The following is a 20,864-nucleotide window of genomic DNA, read 5'->3' as shown; positions in this document are numbered from 1 at the left end:
CTTCTAGTTTGTGTTAAATGATATGGAGTGTATAGCTGCTACTTCGAGGAATCTTCATTCTTTTTTTTTTTTGGTGAGAAAACCTTGATTCTTTTTCTTTGTTGCTTGGACAAATTTAAACCAAAGTTGGAAATGGTTTGATATTTTTTGTGGATGTAATTGCTTTATTGATCAATGTCATCACAGCAAACATTTATAGGATGAAGAAAGGATTTTGGTTTCTCTTATAGCAAACTTTGAAAGCAAAAGCTTAAGTTCATTAAAATATTTAAGTTTGTACTTTATCTAAAGGTCTTAAACCGATAATATTTTATGTAGTGCTTTAAATTTAGAAAATATTTTAAATTTTATATTAGATTATAATTATGTTTTAGAGTGTTTATTTATAATTTATTTATTATTTTAATATAAAATAGTTTTTTCGGTTAGACCACGATTGAACCAGTAAACCAGTAACTAGAGCGGTTTGATGATCGGTTCGGTTTTCAGAACCTTGATCACAACAGTTTCTATATTATGCAATGTTTTGAAATTAGACTGGTTCGATCGGTTCAATTGGATTAATCGAAAACCAATCTTCTAACAGGTTCAGTTGATGTCCAAAACCGTCATGCAAAAAACCGGTTGAACTAAAAATTAACCGGTAAACTGATAGAACCGGCTCGGTTTTTAAACATTCCGGTTCGCTATTCTACCCTTCGAAATGTCGCCGTTTTGATCCCAAAGAAAAACAACAACGGAGCAGAGCACCCCCCCTCCCTTCTCTCTCTCACAAACGCACGAAAGCCAACCCTAAACCCTATCAGAGGCTCAGAGCAAAGCCAACCAGCCACCATCTCCCAAAACACGTTTCATTAGCCCCCACCACTATCGGCGCCGGCGGTGACAACCAGCGGCTGCCATCCTCGCCTCTCGAAGGTCTGCTCTTCTCCTCGCGTCGCCAGAAGGTCGGTTCGGAACTGCTGTTGGCGTCGCCGTCTCTCTGTCCTCGTCGTCAAGCCCGCCTCTGTCCTCGTCGTCGCCGGCCGCCCTGAACTCGTCGTCTCTGTCCTCGTCATCGACCCGAGGGTGCCGTCGTTGCCGCCGAACGTCTCTGCTGCTCGGCCCTCTTCCCCTTGCCGTCGCGAAGGTCTGCTCGGAGCTCTTCTCCTCGACGTCGCGAACGTGTTTGCTCGGCCGTCTTCTCTTCGCCGTCACCTCCGTTCCACTGGTCGGCCAAAACCTCCACGCGAACGACTCTGCTGCTCGCCCGTCTTCTCTTCTCCGGTAAGCACTCATCTTTTTTTTTTTTCTTGTTAATTTTTGTAAGTTGGAAGCAGCATGTTGTTGGTATGGTGTATTACTTGTTTGTGGTGGAGAGTGCTCTTGGAGTGAACTGAGTGGTGGCATGCTCTTGGTGGCTTATGCCTAATATTATAATTACATTTGTTGAATAGGCCTGGTTGTTTTTCTATCCCTATATAACAATTTTCAAATTATTTGAAAAATAAATAAATTAAAGGACCATAAACAGTTTAGGAAGTTTTAGGGATTGCATTGCACGTTCTTAAAAGTCTGAGGACCAAAGTGCAAATGACCCAAAGTTGGAAAGGGTAAATTAGATGTTTTCAATAAATATAAATATAGGTAATGATTTTGTTCTTCCTTCCTTTTTTTTTTTTTTTTTTTTTAAATTTTCAGACATCCTCTGTGCTCTTGTTTGTGTCTCTGAAGCTAAGAGAATGAATACTGCGACTATGTCAATTACAACTGACGCCAGTGCTGACAAAATCATATGGAAACAAATTGAGGTTTCTGAGAGGTAATATTTACTATGCTTTTCTTTCTTATTGCAAATTGGGATTCTACCCACAGACTCATGTTTCAAAGTTAACTCTTCTACTCCATTGAATAGATAACATCATGAATTAGGATATCATTGAAAAATAGAAGTTTTGCAAACAACTACTTATTTACATATCCATGTGTTTTTGCACTGCAGCTACCTTGTTTGCTCCATGTATGAAGAAGCCACTTCGATAGCTATCTCCATTTTGAAGGTCTTGCAAGACGACTCTTCTGGTGTTGCAACTCAGGATATGTGGGAATCAGCTGCCATGGTCCTGGTTCAATCACTCAATCAACTTGGCAGGTAACTTGTACACTGTGGGATGAGGCCCCTAGCTGTTACTGTTTAACAAATTTTAGTTAGTTGAAATATTTTATACTCCCTAGAGTCCATATAATTTTTCATTTATAAAATTTCATTTGGTCCCAAATAAGTGTCCATTTAGAAAACTGGGCAACACTAATTAAGTGTTAGTTTGGATTGGTTTATTTGAGTTAAAAAAGTACTTTTAATAAAAAGAAGTACTTTTATTAAGTTTTAAACTCGTTTGGATACATCTTTTAAGGAAAGTACTTTTATTAAAAAAAGCAGAAGCAAAAGACATTTTTAATATTTGAAAACTCTTTTTAAAAGTTTATCCAAATGTGAAATAGTTTTTGTCTATTCAAAAAAGATCTTTTTATAATAGCCAATCCAAACTAACCCTAACTGTTTCTAGTAACCCTATTAAATGAAGGAGAGAGATTAAATGTAATTGTGTATGCTCACTTAAATTTATCTCTAATAAAGATGTTCTAAATCATTTGCTTAATCTGTGTGCATAATTAAAACTGCACAATTATTTGGGACCAGAGAAAGTCATTCCTATCACTTGTGGTATTCAATAACCACTCTCGTAGTTGGTCAAATTTCTAGGTTCTTTTCTTTTTTATGTAACATTTTTTAAAATTATTTTCTATAATATTTACTATTGTGGTCTTTGATCAGCAATCACTGAATTATGATTCATGAATCTATGGACTTTTTAGGGCACCGGATATTCTCAATCAACTTCGATCGTATTTCACTTCAGTCAAAACTATCCCTTCTCAAGTTCTTCTTACCGGGTAGGCTTTAGTTTCACTTGTTGCATTTTCTCCTAATCTTGATTACTCTATAATTACAATTTAACGTTCCAGATATGGAGAGTTTATAGTCATCTTGTTTGATTGTTTTTATTTTTTATGTTGACTATGAAGATATATCCCAGATAGCTTGTTCTTGTAGTGTCTGACAAGGGTTTTTTATTCTTATTTCCATATAATGTGAATTTGGGATTATGGCAACGACTTAAGCAGATTCATACTCATCTCTCTCTCTCTCTCTCTCTCTCTCTCTCTCTCTCTCTCTCTCTCTCTCCAGAGTTTGTTTCCAAATAGCTGAAGGTTCTATATCTGGCATTCGAGAATTTCTGGAGGAATTTCTTAATGGATGGAATCTGGGGGATGGACAATATGTTGCTGTTATTGCTGAGGCAAAGAAAGAGTGCGGAAGTAAATATAACAAGCACTTAGTTCTTGGAATTGATGAATACTTGGAAGTTGTCGAGGTTTATGCAGTCACACTTCTTGCCACACTTCTAAAAGATGTGGATCTTGCAATCTCTTGGGTTGAGAATGCTTCACTGCCTGAGGAAAACCGACAGGTAAACATTAATCAAGGTTAATTTTCCTATGTAGAATTAATTTATCTCATTGTATTTATCAAAGTTAATTCTTTTATTATTTGGAATTTGAAGTGGACATACAAATCAGATTTATGTGGTGGTTTCCGGTGAAAATAAAAACATGTATTAGACCATATGTTCTAACTTCATTAAAAAAAGGGGGGGGGGGGAGGGGAACTCTTTTTGAACATATTGATCTCAATTCTCCTTGGTGTGTTTTTCATCTCTGTTTACTACAGTCCTAATTCTGTTATACCATTGTATTTGTAGGGACTTCGGAGAAGGTTAAACTCAATGCACTGTTCTAAAAGTGCAAAATTTTCTCAAGTTTCCTCTCCTACAAGTGACAATGCGGCTTATTCTGTTAATGAGCAAAATGTATGCGAAGGATCACATAAATCTTTAAAAGGCAAAGATTCAGACAACAGAAAGTACGCTTCAAAAATTGTTCCAAGACTAGCTGAGCGAATAGAACCATGCTTCTGGTGCTTTCGTGCGATCAATTTGAAGTTTGGCAATACAAAGTTTGTAATATCTAGTGGGAAGATTATGCTCAGTTGTTTGGTCCTGTTCATCTATTATGTTTACAGAAGGAAGCAAGCTACTATAAAAAGGTACTGACTATCATCATGCATCTCGAGTAATAAATTCTAATTTTTTAGTTTAATAGTCAATACACCAAGAATTTATTAGCCACGGCTTAGTGTGGAATTTGGAGCACATACCTCCATTTCATATAAAAGTAGATTCAGGATAAATTAACCTTTCTTTTTGTCATTCTGGTTGCTGTTCATTTCAAGTTTGTTTTTTTTTTTGGGTTGGGAGGGGGGGGGTAACAGGCTTTGTGAAAGGTTATGAACACAACTGACAGATGCCAATTTTCTAGCACACTCATGAAATTAATTGAGGTGCCAAAGGCTAATGCACTATCTTGCATAGAAATTATCCTTCTTTGACAAGTTCATGCATGATTTGTATATAGAGCAAGGGAATGTTGTATATCACGCAATGAAATATGAAGTGATGTTACCTTGATAAATGGATGCACTTACCAAGGACAGATGAACTTCTTGAACTCGTAATTGACTGGTGAAGTTATGTGTGATTTTAAACATGACAAATTGAGACTAAGATACCGTATTTGTAGTTATGTTGGAAACATGTTCTGAAGAACCATGCCATTCTATATTAGTAGACCTAATGGACTGGCTAAGGTAAATATTTTTTTATTTCATCAAGTTGAAGGCAATATTTTGCAATTCAAGGTTGTCCTTGTGATTTATTTTATTTTTGACCATGTATTAGATTTTATTTATGTTTTCGTATCAATTGAAACTCTGTTTAACCCACCCAGGCTAAAATTTTCCAAAATTTTGTATTGAAGTTTCCCAAGTAATCTGTTTTCAACATGACTAAAAAACATTTCACTTTCTACTCTATTGTGGTGAAGTAATTAATTATCTGATTTCGTTTGTTCATAATTTCATGTTTAATCCTGTGGTTGAAGCAACCTTTTATAACCAGGCTGGTCTGTTATGCTGTAAATTAATAACTCCTCATGCCAGAGAAATACTTCCATGCTCCTTTTGTACACTAAATGTGTGCTTCACAAACATTTAGAAACACTTATTTTTACTTAAAGGCCTGGTATCTTTGATGTGATCAAATATGAATTTGTAAGAAACAAGCTCTTGGTATGATCTCTATTTGCTTTTGGATTCAGTTGATATCAGTGTTTGCCTATTCATTCAGGATGGTAAGAACACAAGTAACCGCAATGAAGAGAGCTTTGGTAGATTTGTGGCAGCTTGCATTTTCATATGAAGTAAATCCTCTTGCAGCTGTTCAGCCAATTGCCGCTGCTGCAAATCAAGGTCGATGACGCAACTGTTGATCAGCATGACCTTTTCTGGGTTGGGTATAAGAAATACTTAATAGCTATTTTAAGATGCGCTTCCTTATGCTGATCTGTAAGGCCTTAGGACTCATAATTCTCGAGGTCATGACTCCAAGCTACACATCAATTTATGTATTCTATTTTGTGTAGTAGTAGTAGTTGAAATCAGTGTACTATTATGATAATAATTTTAAAATTGATTTTTTCATATCGTTGCTGGATGCAATTTTTGTCATTATCAGCAATATGATTATATTTTTTTTACTTCAATAGAAGATGAAGTTGGTAGCACAATAGAAGATCAAGCTGTGTATTCTGTCCTATAAAAATAATGAGGGGTTAAAATGTTATTTCTTACTTTCAAAGTTCATTTTGACAAAAGCTAAATTTTTTGAGGACCAAAATAATAGTTTGTTCCTGACTTATTCATTAGTCTAATTAGAAAATGGCATATTTTGCATGAATGCATCTCTTATGCTTCATTCGTGTGAATATCAACAAAAGATTGTTTGCCTTTGTTGATTTGCGAGCTGCATTTCACTCTAAAGGGTAAATCACAAGTCAGGATCTGATAGTAGTTGTTTTAAGTTGTTTCTATAATTAACTGAACATACTACATTGTAAAACATTCTATTATTGAGTAGTCATACTACACTACACCATTCTTCTCAATCTAGATTCTCTCTTTCCCTCTAAAACCTTCAACGAACACGGGGCAAACATAGGATTGATCCAACGCTTCACAAATCCCATAGCTCATAAACTAGATGAAGGAAATCTTCAATGGAAAGATAAAGTATAAACAACAATTGAACGTTATGAACTTATGATCCCATGGATCCCATAATGATCTTTTCCAACTTAAAACAATGAGTGGGTTAGAGTTCAAAGAATGATAGTATAGAACTATAAAAGGGCAATACAGTACATAAATGTAGTCTAATATAATACTTTGCTCTAGGAGATAGGCCATACCAAGAGAAGGTGTAATATCCCACTCAGCACAATATAACGCACTCACGTGACATTAAGATAATCTACAAGTAAAGGAGTGTGGAGTAAAATTGAAGCTCGAGAATACAGTAAGAATATAGAGAACAGAGAGCAGAGAGCGGGTGTAACAGAAAAATGGCGATTCAATTTTTTTTGGCTACGATGTAGACAAGACCAGAAATCAAAACACTGTAAAAGTGATTAAACGGGAGAAGACATGAATTAAAATAAATTTAGCATATTAATATATCGCTGAAGAAAACAAAGATGACTCCGTGTAAAATGTGTACAACATCACCGAAAACACAATCCCAGAAAATACATGTTAATACAGATCATTAACTTATATCCCAAATGGGGTGGCCAGCTTGGTCTGGGAAATGATCGTACTACTGCGGGATCCTCCCACACGCTGCTCTGCTGAAATCCTCGTCATCTAAGACACATTTTTAAGAAATTTGAGTCTGGTTTTTCTTTTCAGGTAAGAAACAGTGGAGTCAGCCAAGTGGTCAATAATCTCGTCCCTTATACGGCGTTTCCTGCAAAATATCGAACAATAAGACTTGAGTTCCAAGAAAAACCGAGTATGAAATTGCTCTAAGTTTACAAATGGTAGGCGGGATTGTTCGAATTCAGATATCTAAATGAGGACATGTCTTCCCCAGAATGTTACATGGAAGAATGAGTAACATCCATGATACATCAGTATATATAATGATACTGCGATAACCGAGTTAAACCTTTTTTCTTTCCCACAATATATATGATTAAATAAATACACAAATAAATAGTAATAAAAACACGACGACAAGGCACACAGTATAATATATGAATCCTTACAGGTAGGTAGCTTGGCATGTACAAAACCTGCCTAGGATGACCAAGAAGCTGTCCATACTGCAATTAGATCCAAAATATTAACGAATAATTCTGAAGCATCGATATGCATATAAAAGGCTCAAATGAGAAAGTTCCAGCAAAATCCAACCTGTGGTCCATTTGGATGAAAATATGCTTGGGATGGCATTTGTGCTACCTGCGGATTATATATCATAGGCTGTGGTGGCCCAGCAAAAGTATTACCAACCTGCACACCAAATGCAAAATCTCAGCTTTAAGTACAATGTTCAACAACAACAAAACAATAACAGAGCCTTATCCCACTAGGTGGGGTCAGTTAAATCAGACGACGCCGTTGATTTACAATGAGATTATTTACACGTAGAATTCCTTTGACCACCACAAGTACAATGTTCAACCTTAGTGGGAATTTTATATAGTTTGGGAGAAACTGGTTTCCATGGCACTTCTTCATTCCATGGGTCAAGTCAAATTTCTTAATAGACTTAAGGAAGTCACTGCAAACCATTATTACACAGTTCTGCTCCATATATTCCACAGTAAATACAAATGTCATCACTTCTAATCAATATATTCCATAGTAAATCCAAATGTCCTCCCTTGCATTCTCAATTCTGCTATACAATATGGAACCAAAGATGCAACTCTCCAATAAATTAGGGCAGCTATCAAATGAGAGATATTCCATTATACATTCATTTGAAAAAAAGGGAAATGAAGCCAACTTGGGTTTAGGCAGAAGACGCTTTTTCTAATAAATATTAGTTTCATCTTCCAAGGATAGTACCATGGCTCAAATAGTGAAGCTTAGAAGATGGATTTCCCTTAGATATCCAGTCAAATTTTCTTACCCAGCTGCAAGACCAGAGCTCAAAGTGAGGTCTCGAGCTTCCAAAGACGGAAACAAGCAGTAATATATTCAAATCTTTTCATACCAAAACTCGGTAGGAAATTCACACCTCTTAAGCTAACCTAACAACTGAAGTTGGATATTCGAACACCACCACAGTAAGAAACTAAGAATAGAAAAGTATATCATAAGTCCTAATCCATCCAACATTAGTTCACTGCAGGAAGAGACATGTGGTAGACCAAGTAGTATTCAAAATGGATCCTAACGACAAATGGGGTTTTCAAATAAAATATCTTCTGTAACTATAATAGTATAATACATATTCAAACACTACAATAATATAATACATGATTTCCTCATTGGATATTGAGAATATCTTTCCATAATATACTTACTCCAATACCCATGGGCATCGCGGGCATATTTGGTACCGTAGATACATTAGCTGGGAAATAGAAGGAACCATCAGAGACTGGGGATCGGGACCTAACAGGATTTTGGGACGGAATAAAACTCTTGGCATTAGGATTAAGCTTGAATTCCTGACATCAAGTGGAAAACCAAAAAAGGGCAAGTTCAGAGAGACATCAGTAATATAAACAACCAGAACTTAGGACCCAAAAGAAAAACCAGCATTTGTACATGCAATTTCGCATACTAAAAAGTCAATCTTGAACTTTCGCACCTTGGCATGGGGATTCAAAATAGATCTTTCAGAAGACAATGATCCAACTGAAGAACTCGGAGATAGACCAGAACCAGAAGATGCGGCCACACCGCCCACATTATCTGAACCAGATGATGAGGCACTACCTACTCTTCCACGTGAATTTGCAGCTTTTGTTTGCTCACTAGATCTGCCAGATGCTGAAGTCCCAGTAGTAAACTCCCCACATAACCCAGTTTTTTCAAGACCCTTTGATATAATATGTGGTGAAGGGGTAAAGGAGGTGGTGTTAGGTGATGATTCCCCCTTATCAGAGACAGAGACGACATTCTTCAAGTTATGTGGTGGCTGTAAATCTGCATTAAAACTGCTACAATAAGAGGGATCCATGTACAATGAAGGAATTAACCACTAAAATGAACATGTTCATAACTAGATGAGAGCATCCAGTACAGACAGAATGTTTCAGTACTCCTTTAACAATAAAAAAATGGAGAAAATGAGGTTTGTATTTCATCCATATTCATTGCATGCGGGCATAGTCAAATGACCTAATCAATTCAGAGAGACGAAAAAGAAATTACACAAACCCTCAGATTTTGACAGGCGGACATCCTCAGCTTGCTGCATCAGTTAATGAAAAGGAAAATGAATAAAAAAATGAGATCCAGGAGTTTCATTCTAGCTGCAATCTCATTCAAGATATTTTTGTAAACATATGTATCAGAAACAACACCGAAACCTCAACTTGCTACCTGATTTTCTTCTGTGGCATTACCACTGGTTTCATTTGGATCACTAACACAGTTCTGAATCCTGAAAGTATACTGGATTTGAGAACTCATGACAGTTGATATTTATATTTTAAGTTCTAAAATATAATTAGCAGAAGCAAATAAAGACCTGCATTCCCCATCTTGAAATGAGTAATTTTGAGTAGGGTGTTCAGATGCTAATTGCTTAGCATGATCATCAGCACCAGAGCGGCCTAAATCCACACCAATATTTGACAGAGATGACTGTGAGTGATCCTGTGCAAAAAAGTAACATGAAAGGTTATCCTGACTCCAGAAGCAAAGTCACTATTTTATTAAAAGGGAGTAAGGAGGTCAAACCAAAAGCTCAAACAAAAGAAACATATTATTGAAACTTTGTTCTAGACCCAAAGTATTGTTCTAGAATATATATTGGCCTTTGTTTCAAAAGATTCTTTTTGCCAAAATGAAAGATATTTAACCATATCCAGCAAGATGTTTTAGGGTTGACTCTATTAATGCTTCTTCTAAAGAGGAAGTCTGCCTTGCTTAGCTGTCAAAAAGCTGAGTGAGGGAGGGATTTCACAAGGAAGTATTTTCTACAAGGCCTTTCAGTAATGCAGCTAGTTTTGTGATCCACAGTCATCTCTCCACCACATGGAGATGTAGTTAGTTGATTTAAGGGATATAACTGTGAAAAGAAAAGGTAGAAATGGAACTTCAAATGACAGCAACAACAATAAAGAATCGAATACCTAAAGGATTTAGAGGGCTTAATTTCTTTCGAAGCTTCGATAAAAGAAATTTTCTTGTGTCTCTATTTTATTTGAGTTCTTCCCCTTTTATTCCCAATAGTCTGCTGAAGACCGTCTCCAAGCAGTAAGAACCAGCTATAGTGGTTCATTTTTTTCGTTTTCTTATTTGCATGTTTATCTAGATGCCTATTATTCCAACAGGGTTGACCAATATCATTGAAAAGATTACAAGGGATTTTCTTTGGTTTGGTGCTTCAGATTCATGTTGGGACTCGTGATAATGAGTTGGGAGGTTGGTTGTTGGCCTAAAAAGGAAGGAGGCTTGAAGTCTGGGCAATATGGTGTCTAAGAACAAGACCATGGCTTCAAAATGGCTATGGTGGTTTCCTTGAGAGTCTCATCCTCTATGGCTCAAGTTAACAAGAGTTAAGTATGCCTTGGGCAAAATGGTTGAAATGCTAATATTTCTACCAATGCTGCTCATTCTAGCCCTGGAAATTTATTTATCATTGTAATTCTAGTTCTACCTTCAAATGTTTGCTTTCCTTGAAGGTGGATGATGGTTCACACTATCACTTACGGAAGGGCCATTGGGCAAGTGATTCATCCTTTAATCTAACTTCTTGTCTTTATTGCCTATCCTCTTGACATAATTTTCCACTCCATTCATCTTTCATTACCTTTTTGTTTTTGTTAGAAGGGTCTCTTATCCTCTCATCTTCATTCTTTTATCTGAAAAAAACTTATATTGGATGCTTGTTATTCTTTGCTACCTTTTTTATTTTATTTTTTGGTGGGGAAATTTTTCCTTTTTATCGTCATTGATTTCGTAATTTATGGATGGACAACTGTGAACTCAGGGCACCGGGAAGCAAACATCTAACAAATCATATTTGTCTCATGAACTCATTAATGCCAATCCAGTTAGGAGAAAAAAAGCTTGGAAAAGCAATGTCATCACTCGCACCATGACATAGATATAGATCAACCCAGTAATATCATTAGATTAATAGATTCCCAAACAGTCGTACCTGTCCTCCCTCCATCTAGTCCTGTTAGGAGTTAGGACATAAACGCACACCTGAACTCCTGAACTAGAAGCAACTTAAATAGAACCCACAATATTGACGCTGAGTATTAAACGAACAGTACATGGGGCATGCCATTATTATCTAGCTTACAAATTTTGGTATGCCAGCAGATCTAAAAGAAATTAATTAAAAAAATCAGTTATGTATTAAACATGATGGAAGCATTCAAGCCAATTAAGGACTAACTAGTGAAAAGTGTTTGAAATTTACTGAAGTGTAACAGCTTTACTCAATAAATTGGCTGAGGAGATACCATTTTAGAGAAGTTTGACCAAGTTTGTGCTCCATTGTTGGCTTTTCCACCACTTGTTTCACCCGGCTTCTTAATGACCGAACCTGTGATGCTGCCAAATGTTTCAGAATTGTATGAATCCAACCTTGATTCCTCATCTTCATCATATCCACTATCATCAACACCTTTACCCCTATATACTGAAGAGAATCTGGTTTCTTCATCACTATCAAAATCATCATGATAACGGCCTCTTTCCTGTTGAAAAAATCACAGTGTTTGAGGAATTCACATAAAAAAATTATAGAAGTCTTTTATACATAAAAATTATAGAAACTTGCAAAGGAAAAGGGGGAGGTTAAAAAAAAAAGAAGCCAGACCAACCTCTGCCAGATGAAGATCATGGGTATCCTCCCCTTCAATTTCTTTTGCTATTCTTGAAGCTTTTTGTTCCAGCTCTTTCATCTGAGGCCCTTTTTCAAGTTTTGTTGTGTAGAGGTCTTCATTGAATGTGCTATTTACACCAAACAACGTTTTATTTGTTTCAAACTGATCCCATCCCCTAGAAAAATACCAAAAAAAAAAAGTTGTCAGTGCAAAACAAGATGGCAGAGCTGTGAAGAAACTAAAGTAAAAAAGATGAAATTATTGAACAAAAAAATTTATGGTAGTCGCAGTGTGTTAAACTGGTTATAATCAAGATATATAACAAATGGAAATGAAATTTGTTGAATATGCTCCTTTAGACCTAAGCTCTGAGCAACTCAGTCTGGAACTTTCTGGTATTCCTGCTAATAAAACAGCGAAAGACTTAATAGTACCGAGGGAGAAAAAAAATAAAAATACGCGCGCGCGCGCACAAAAAAACACACACTCTTGAGCATATTGAAGCTCTTCAGCCTCAGTGGTATTTTCCTGTCAAAATGACAGAATCCTTCCCTACATCTCACTCTTGCCAAATATTCACACCCCAAACCCACTACACAAAATATTCCCTGATTGTGTCTCCTATACCTGCCAAATTATGTAACAAACTCTAGTTCTTATCCTCCCGTTGGTTCAGAACATAATGTCATAGACTCAGCTCAGCCTCATCTTAATGATTAACGACCAACGATTTTTAAAGATAACAAGAGAAATGTAAAACTACCTATTCCAAGGGCCATCAAAGATATTTTCCAGTTCAGGGCATTGTGGATCATCATCATCAGGTACCCATCGTTGTAATTCTCTCCCCATCTCGACATGGCGAGATTGAGATATAACTGAATCAACCATTATATCCTGATGCATAGCATAATGAGATTCACTAGGCTGGCCATCCCTAGTAACAGCAACATCCTGAAAAGACAACACATAACAAATAGCATCAACAACATAGCTGAAAGTGCATTCAAAGAAACTTCAGCTAATCCTAAACTACAGTTTTTCAAAAATCATTCATCTCTATATAGCATGTAATTAAATTTATTTTTAAAGAAAAATGGACCACAATAATGCAGATACATGTAAAGTAGCAAACCTTCGCTATGACTTGTACAAGCTCTTTGGAAGGTATAATTAAAGTCTTAGTAGTAGCCTTGCTGACAATTTCTACACTGGATCTTTGCCCTTGCAAAGAGCTATCCTTTATCAGGCGAGCCACTTTTAAAATTATTCCTAAAAGTGCAATATTGATGATAGAAGCAGAAAAAAAAATGTCAAAATCTCTATGACCTATAAAAGTAAGAATCAAACCATGAACCAATTATCTATTCAGACAAACAGTACAGAAAGATGATTGCCTTCAATTTCATATTGCCAAAACCAATTAAATGAATATTACAGAACATACCAAAATCTTTCTCAGTATTTGTTGCATGAAATATTCCAGAGTATATAGATCCATTTTTCACCTGGACTTCTACATGGTGCCCAAGAAGAGATGATGTTACATACACTAGCCGATCACGTGACGGACTCTCATAAGTACCACTTTTACTGCCAGTCACTGCCACGATAACAAATATCAGCAATATGGTGGGTAAAATAGATAAATATAAATTAGGTCAGAAGTGCACCTTCAGCTACACCGCTGGTATTTGATTTTCCAGATGAGATTTTACTGTCAGACTTAGTTGCTCCTTTTTCATACTTCCGACGACCATATCCATTAGATGATTTAGATTGCCCCACTTGTTGCAAATTCATCCTGAAACACACCCCTGCTCCACCGATCTAGAATACTTTGGAGTCAATTTATTATCTACAAGATGGATATGAAACAACAATGTTTAAAGACTTTCTTAAAGATTACAAAGGAGTGAGATATAAAATGAAAAAACCACAAACAATTCTATTATTTGCCAAGAAGAAATACCCATTCAACAATATATTAATAAATGAAAAAATTGACTCCATATTTGGATGATCTAGCAATTCATGAGAAAACTATTTAAAGCACTATTTACAACAGACAAGATCCAAGTGCCTATACATTTGAGAGTCTTGTGCTTTTTTTTTAAATCTTTTTTTGGACATTTAAGATTCTTAACAAGCTAACCTTTTAAGCTTTATTTCACGGGAATTTAAGCATATCAAAGGTGTTTCTAATAAAGCATGAAAAAGCAACCTTTCTTTTCACTCTATAGGTCTAACTCTTCCTCAGACTAACTGTTCACTCATCATTATCCTCTCTCCCTCCACACTGAAACATTAAATTCAACCCCATTTTCATACAGAACAGAAGAATATGCCCCCAGAACTTATTCTGGCCTTTATCAGCTAAAACAGAACCCAAAATAAATTTGAAGTCCCGGTTTGGAACAACTCAATTTCATTAGAAACCCACATTCCAGCAACCTTTTACTTTCTAACAACTACACCTTGCATAATCAAAATGAATAACCAGAACCAACAAATCATATTTCCTTTAATCTAAAGCCTTGAAACAAACTTCGGAACCCTAATACCTTTAATCAATGCAACTCCCAGTCTACAATAATGTCTTAAATTTCAAAGGTTGACTTCCTAAGCTTAATAGCTGATTAAAACATAAAGGCTAGAACCCCCAAGAATACATTTCCGTAGGCATAACTTACTTTGCTAGGTGGAATCTTAATTCCATTTACCTCCGTTCAGTCTTGTTCACCATATTCCAGTCAATTCCCCCCCCCCCCCTCATGTTTACTTTTTGCATTCACAAATGCACACGGCCCGAAAGTTCATGATATGCACCCAGAGATCAATTAATTAATCAACCGTTAATGAATCATAAAATAAAACAAAAATATTGAAAAAATAAAAACAAAATTTTCATGTAGCAACCGATTTGAAAGCATGCATTGCATAGCAATAAGCACATCGTATTAAACAATTGAAAAACAGAGAGAGGAGAAAGGGGAGGAACCTTACTGGTTGATGGGGATAGTGGATCAGAATGGAATTGGGGGGATTTGAAGTTGAGGAATGCGAAGAAAGAGGGGTTAGGGATTCGAAAGAGGAGAAAGAGTGGGTTTGGCTTGGCTTGGCTTGGTTTGGTGATCGAGAATCGGAAATGGAAAGGAAAATGAAAGAATGGTTTTTGAGATTTTTGAAGGCACAAAGACAAAAGGAGAAAAACGCTGCGCTGAGGAATCAGAACACAAGCACTGATCTGCTGTTCTCGCCTCCACCGTGAGCTTTCGTTTTATCTTAAATTAAATTATGAGAAAGTACGGGGAGACAGTAAATTTAGGCTGCTGTTGGTTTGTGTATGTATTAAGACATAAATATTAAGATATAGACACTTGAGAGATAGACATAAAATATTTGTATTTGTGCTAGAGGTGAGCATGAGTCGATTTAGTTCGGGTTCATAGTAAAATTAGAATCGAACCGATTAAAATATAATTGGTTCAATTTGATTCGGATTTGTGTTTTTTTGTATATGTACCCGAACCAAACTAAATCGATTAAGAACGGATTGGTTCGGTTCGAGTAATTGGATACTCGATGACTTTAAAATTCATAAAAAAAAATCAAATTTTTATCTTAAAAATTCAACAAGTACTAGGGGTGCACAGACCCGGCCCGGCCCGGTCCCGAACACTTTAAGGGCTAATTTGGTGTGATTTCATCGGGTTTAGGGTCGGGTAAGAGTCTCAAAAATAGACCCGGTCATTATTTCGGGTCGGGTCCGGGCCATAGCTCAGGTCACCCGAAGTCGGCCCGGTGGCCCGGTGGCCCGGTCATCATACACAATTAATATTTTGTGTTATTAGTAATGGATCATGACTATTCTTATGTGAAATTTAAGTATTGTAAACCTTAATATTTTGTGTTATTAGTCATTATAAGACTATAAGTTAATGTTTTATGTTTAGAATGCATAAGACTTTAGACTAATACATAATATTGTGTTATTTGTATTGATTTAAATATTTGGTATTATTAGACAATATTAGTATTGATTGTGGTTTTGCTTTAGTATTGATTGTGGTTATGCTTTAATTTTAAAGAAGGGTTGGTTCTTGTTATATTTTTCTAAGTGAATTTTACCATGTTAAATAATGGTTGGAGTCTTAGAAATTTGGATATTTTTACATGTTAGCTTACAAGAAGGTATCAACATAACGTAATGTTAACGGCCCGGTTTTCACCCGGTATAATTGTGGCCCGAAAGTATATTGGTTTCATCGGGTCTAGGGTCGGGTTCGGGTCTAATAAATAGACCCTGTGTATATTTCGGGTCGGGTCTGGGTCACATCAAATCCGGCTTCACCCGGCCCATGTGCACCCCTAACAAGTACAATAAATATGTAACATCAATAGAAATAATCCAAACATGTTAAACCCCAAATACATTAAAAACTAAACTCATTAAAATCCAAACATATTAATAGTGAATAATCTTTGTCAAATGAAAAAGTCATATATATATTTTTTATTTTTTTTATTTAATTAATATATGATCGGGTTCGCGAATTGGTTCAGGTTCCGTACCCCCAGAACCGATACCCGAACTAATTACTAACAAAGACCATCGGTTTGGTTCGGATTAAACTCGATTACCCGTTGGTTCCAGAACCAATTTAATTGGTTCGATTCGGGTTCAGACAGGTAATCGGGTACCCGCTATCCGTGCTCACCCCTAATTTGTGTATAGTGTTTGGATATAAATAGACATGACATTAGAAGAGTGTCTAATATTATGTTTGTTTTAAATAACAAGACACTACCTAATTAATAAAAGATCATTTTCTTCCTATAATTTAAAATAAAAATAAAATAATTAAAAAAAAATTTACTTCAGGAACTTGCAAATTGCTTCGACGGTTTCTCCCCCCACCCCTACTCCCAAAAATCTCTCTTCTAGTTTCCTCCTTCTTCGATGTTGGATGGATCTTTTCTGGGCGTATCTTTGTGTGGTTTTTCTTTTTTGAGGCGAATCTTTGTGCGATTCTTCTTCTTCTCATTCTTCTTCTTCTTCCTCTTTTCCTTCTTCTCCTTCTTCTCCTCCTTCTTCTTCTTAATTGTTGGGTCATTATTTGCAGGTCCATTTAGCCAGCGTTGCTCATAGAGTATTGCTCATTGATGGAGAGCGCCGTATATTGATATCTGATTTTATTCATTACGTCGAAATACTCCAAAAGTGCCATTCTTTTTCTCTATATTCATATCAATGTTTTTTTGTTATTTTCTACAGGGCATATGATGAGTTTTTGGTACCATAAAAGTGAATTAGTGACAAAGTCAATAATTTCTCATTGCTTCTGAAAGTGTAATGAATTTATCTGAGTTTGTGGTTCAAGCATTTAATAGAAATGCACCCGCAAAAAATATTTAAAAATTTCATGCCAATCAATACTTCAATAGCTATGAATGAATGGAATTTGGCCCACATATAAACCAACATATGAATGGAATTTGACCCACATGCAAAGCGAGAAAAATAGGTGATAAAGAGTACTATCCACCTGTGGAAGAGAAATACTTGAACTTTCACCAATTAAGAAACAATAATTAAAAACTCAAATTTAAAAATTTAATTTTGCATTAACTCCTAATAAACTCAACAAGAACCAAATCATCTACCACAAAACAATATTCTCAACAGCACAGCACACTCATAGTTAGAAACTTAAAAAGTCAAAACACCATAATCTTCTTAATTACACCATAGAGGTAACTTATTATCTCTAATAAACTCAAAGAATCAAATCAAATCAAATCAAGCAAGTCCCAGTCTTCCAACCCAATTAATCAATTCAAAGCCCTATATTCCATACGTCAGATTCCACCCCACCCAAAAGAACAAATAAAAAAAACTTACACAACAATTGAAGCTAGAAAATTATAAAGATGCAAGCAAACTTTGCAAATCAATGAAGCTAAAACGGTGCGTTAGAAGAGAAATTGGAAGAGCAGCAACTTACAGATTCAGAACTTCGAAGAGAACAGAATAGAGCTTATGTTGTTCCTCCCTCTCTTGCTTTCTGTGCCACTGTCAGTATACAGAAGAAATTATCACTGATTAGGGTTTGAAACAAACAGAGGAGACCTTTAGAATTTCAGAAAATGAACGAGGATAAAATTGTCTGAAAAAGTGATATAGATCTGTGTCCATCTTCCAAAATCTGTGTCTCACCATTTTACCGAGACATGAAATACATGTATTTTGTGTATGTTTGTGTGTAAGTGTGTCCTTCTTATTTTTGTGTCTCACAATCCAAACAATAGACACGTCCCACTGTGTCTATGTCTTGGCAAGACACGGATATCAAACAAACGGAGTGTTAGTGTATAATGTGTACAATAGAGGCAAAATTGGAATTAGAATCAATTAATAAATAATTTAATTAATTCCTAATAATTTTAAATTTTAAATTTTAAAAACATAAGGATTTGGTTAGGGAGAAGTTATGTATTCCTCCATTTTACGCATGCGAAGAATGTGCTGCAGTTTCTTTCTCTTTGACAGTCTCTTCCACTCCGAACTGACGCCGCGAAGATCACCACCATCTGCCGCTTAGAACACAACCCGATGCCGCCTAGCTGTCCGAAAACATCCGACGAAGACACCCCCTTCGCGCATGTTGCGTCCGTCGCACAGCCCAAGACCGCCATGGCCGTCGCCACCTTCAACGACGTTGCGACCTAGATCCTCCTCGCCCTCGCCGTAGCGCTCGCCGGAAAGGCCGACAGTAGCGGCGGCCACAAGAGCCCCCTGGTGTCCGTGTGGGTTCTCCTCTCCTGCTTGGGGTTCGTCATCTTCATGATGATGGTTATCCGACCGGCGATGAAATTGGTGGCGCGGCGGTGCTCGCGGGAGCCGTTACGGTGGGTGGTCTATGCTGTGCTTGCAACCTGGCGCACAACAGAAGCATGAAAGCCTTAGCATTGCTGTTGGTTATGTTCCTTTTAGAGAATTTGGTCCCTTTCTATATTGAGATCCATGTCCCCACATATGCATCTATAAAGCAATGAGAGAATTGAGAAATAATGTATATATCATGTTGCTGCCACTGTACTTCGTCTCGAGTGGGTTGAAGATTGACGAATTTAGATGTTGGATATTCAATTTAATAGGTATGTAGATGGTTATTTTAATTCTTAATTGGATGGTTATTTTGTTTGATTCAGTTTAAGTATATACAATTAATAAGTGCTAGATGGTTATTTCACTAGGTAGTCGAATGATTATTTTAACAACTACGTGGATGATTGTTTGATAGCCGATGAGAGAGCTTCTAACACCGGAGAGGTGGGATGATTGATGAGGATGGGTAGCAGCCGATTAGGGGGGAAAGAGGGTGTTTGGATAAATTCTATTGGTAAGTTAGGGTTGGAATGGTTATTTTTTTAAATAACTGTTTGGGTTTTTTCTTGTATTGGGCCAAATTTAAAATCTATTGTACACATTGTCAAGATTTTTCATTGTCTCCTTAGCAGAATTCTTAAATTATTGAGTTTAAGTTTGATGAGCTAATGCCTAATAGTATAAAGCATTTTATATAGTTGTGTCTGTTGTTTGGATGAATATTTCCGTGGTCAATGTGAAAAGTAATTATTTTTATGGAAAGATGATCAAAAGTACCCATAAAATTTACGAACACAACAAAAATACCCATAAACTAAGGAAATTAACGCTATACCCATAAAAAGACAAAAATATCCAAACTTTAAATTTTTGTTGACTTTTTAATAAAATTTTCAAACTAACCTTGTCCTCAACTTCAACTTACTTTTTCAACCCTCCATAACCCAATTTGTATCTTTAAAATCCTTGCCATGGAGTCCAAAACTATTACAACAAACGAGGCCAAAATCAATAGCTGTGTCGACACTGCAACTGCCACTAGAAAAGAAGCTTCGTCGCTTGCTACACATCTTCAGCCGCGTCTTGGCTGTCATTGACAACAAATCCACCCTGAAAGCCACCAAATAGATCCTCACTCACAAATCAAACTCTTCACCTATCCGCTACCGGCGCCCACACAACCAAAGATAGAATGGTTTTTTGTCTCGCACTCAAAGCACTCCATAAGCCCACAAGAAGAGCAAGCAATTGATGTTGAGCAACAACAATACAACGAGGTATCCCCGCTCTCAAAATGCCAAAGATCACTACCCTCCTCAAATTCCAATCCTCAATCTTCCTTCTTCAACCCTCTTTGCCCTTCCAAAAAGAACACCCACAAGCTCTTATACAAGTGCCTCTATAACGGCCTAGCCTCAAAGAAACAACACTTTCTCGGGCTCAAACGGAATTTTTATGAAATTTTTAAGAATTCTAGTGTATATAAGCACCTCCACTGAACAGGTGCTGTGTCATCAAGCTGCTGAGTCAGCAACTTGACTGCACCAGATACCTCTCCTGATCTAAGCAGGCACGTCGTAAAAAGTTGCGTTTTTGAGCCATGTTGGGTCCGAATTTCAAAATTCTTATTTCCGTGGTTAGTCTCTATGTGACGAGTCGGTCTCAAATTTCGGGAGAAAAATGATATTAATATAATATTTATATATTATTATTTTATTTAAAATATTATATTATTATTTTTTCTGTTGTGATTAATGTCGATCTATGTTTAGTAATATAATAACCAAGTTAGAAATTTACCGGTAATGGATAATACCGGTATTCTTAGATGAAATTAGCAATGCTAATGCCTTATCATATATCTTTTATTCTCATGATTATCATGTTATTAGTATCATTTATACTAGTAAAGCTCATGCTTATCCTTTAATAGTGTAATCTGATGTAT

The 20,864-nt window shown here is 36.3% G+C and overlaps 2 protein-coding genes across 13 annotated transcripts; one reads left to right on the top strand and one right to left on the bottom strand.

The window, feature by feature from the left end:
• The first annotated feature begins 700 nt into the window (after nucleotides 1-700).
• LOC112776344 (protein APEM9) lies at nucleotides 701-5,638 on the top strand. 6 transcript variants are annotated; one of them, XR_011877318.1, is made up of 8 exons: nucleotides 701-1,266; nucleotides 1,681-1,801; nucleotides 1,982-2,131; nucleotides 2,857-2,934; nucleotides 3,230-3,512; nucleotides 3,804-4,147; nucleotides 4,516-4,747; nucleotides 5,286-5,638. XR_011877318.1 is itself a non-coding variant. In XM_072227245.1 (7 exons), the coding sequence occupies exons 2-7, from the start codon at nucleotides 1,722-1,724 to the stop codon at nucleotides 5,413-5,415; spliced, it is 1,065 nt and encodes a 354-aa protein (XP_072083346.1). In that variant the 5' UTR covers nucleotides 701-1,266; nucleotides 1,714-1,721; the 3' UTR covers nucleotides 5,416-5,638. The 6 variants fall into 6 exon arrangements, 3 of the variants coding, with proteins under 3 accessions (XP_072083346.1, XP_025676266.1, XP_072083347.1); XR_011877320.1 differs by having other exon boundaries at nucleotides 4,373-4,747; XR_011877319.1 differs by having other exon boundaries at nucleotides 731-1,266; nucleotides 1,714-1,801.
• A 983-nt stretch (nucleotides 5,639-6,621) lies between these two features.
• Nucleotides 6,622-15,344, bottom strand: LOC112776342 (polyadenylate-binding protein-interacting protein 3). Of its 7 annotated transcripts, none has more exons than XM_025820477.3 (15): nucleotides 15,031-15,344; nucleotides 13,698-13,882; nucleotides 13,472-13,627; nucleotides 13,160-13,296; nucleotides 12,788-12,978; nucleotides 12,022-12,199; nucleotides 11,659-11,895; nucleotides 9,708-9,835; nucleotides 9,560-9,620; nucleotides 9,389-9,428; nucleotides 8,823-9,160; nucleotides 8,533-8,679; nucleotides 7,412-7,510; nucleotides 7,264-7,320; nucleotides 6,622-6,962 (listed from the first exon to the last, which is right to left on the bottom strand). In XM_025820477.3, exons 2-15 carry the CDS (start codon nucleotides 13,825-13,827, stop codon nucleotides 6,933-6,935), a joined length of 1,929 nt encoding a protein of 642 aa, XP_025676262.1. In that variant the 5' UTR covers nucleotides 13,828-13,882; nucleotides 15,031-15,344; the 3' UTR covers nucleotides 6,622-6,932. The 7 variants fall into 7 exon arrangements, with proteins under 7 accessions (XP_025676262.1, XP_025676265.1, XP_072083342.1 ...); XM_025820480.3 differs by having other exon boundaries at nucleotides 9,395-9,428; XM_072227241.1 differs by having other exon boundaries at nucleotides 13,698-13,854; nucleotides 15,031-15,288.
• Between the last annotated feature and the right edge of the window lie 5,520 nt (nucleotides 15,345-20,864).

This window comes from Arachis hypogaea, chromosome 19, assembly GCF_003086295.3.
Source record: "Arachis hypogaea cultivar Tifrunner chromosome 19, arahy.Tifrunner.gnm2.J5K5, whole genome shotgun sequence".
NCBI classification, from domain to species: Eukaryota; Viridiplantae; Streptophyta; class Magnoliopsida; order Fabales; family Fabaceae; genus Arachis; species Arachis hypogaea.
This window is presented reverse-complemented; position numbering and strand designations above follow the sequence as displayed.

Coding starts and splice junctions, on each gene's coding strand:
- LOC112776342 (XM_025820477.3), bottom strand. CDS start 13,827: ATGAATTTGCAACAAGTGGGGCAATCTAAATCATCTAATGGATATGGT. Junction 12,200..12,787: donor TTTGATGGCCCTTGGAATAG/GTAGTTTTACAT, acceptor GTATTTTTCTAG/GGGATGGGATCAGTTTGAAA. Junction 9,429..9,559: donor ATGCCACAGAAGAAAATCAG/GTAGCAAGTTGA, acceptor TAACTGATGCAG/CAAGCTGAGGATGTCCGCCT.
- LOC112776344 (XM_072227245.1), top strand. CDS start 1,722: ATGAATACTGCGACTATGTCAATTACAACTGACGCCAGTGCTGACAAA. Junction 1,802..1,981: donor CAAATTGAGGTTTCTGAGAG/GTAATATTTACT, acceptor TTTGCACTGCAG/CTACCTTGTTTGCTCCATGT. Junction 3,513..3,803: donor TGCCTGAGGAAAACCGACAG/GTAAACATTAAT, acceptor TTGTATTTGTAG/GGACTTCGGAGAAGGTTAAA.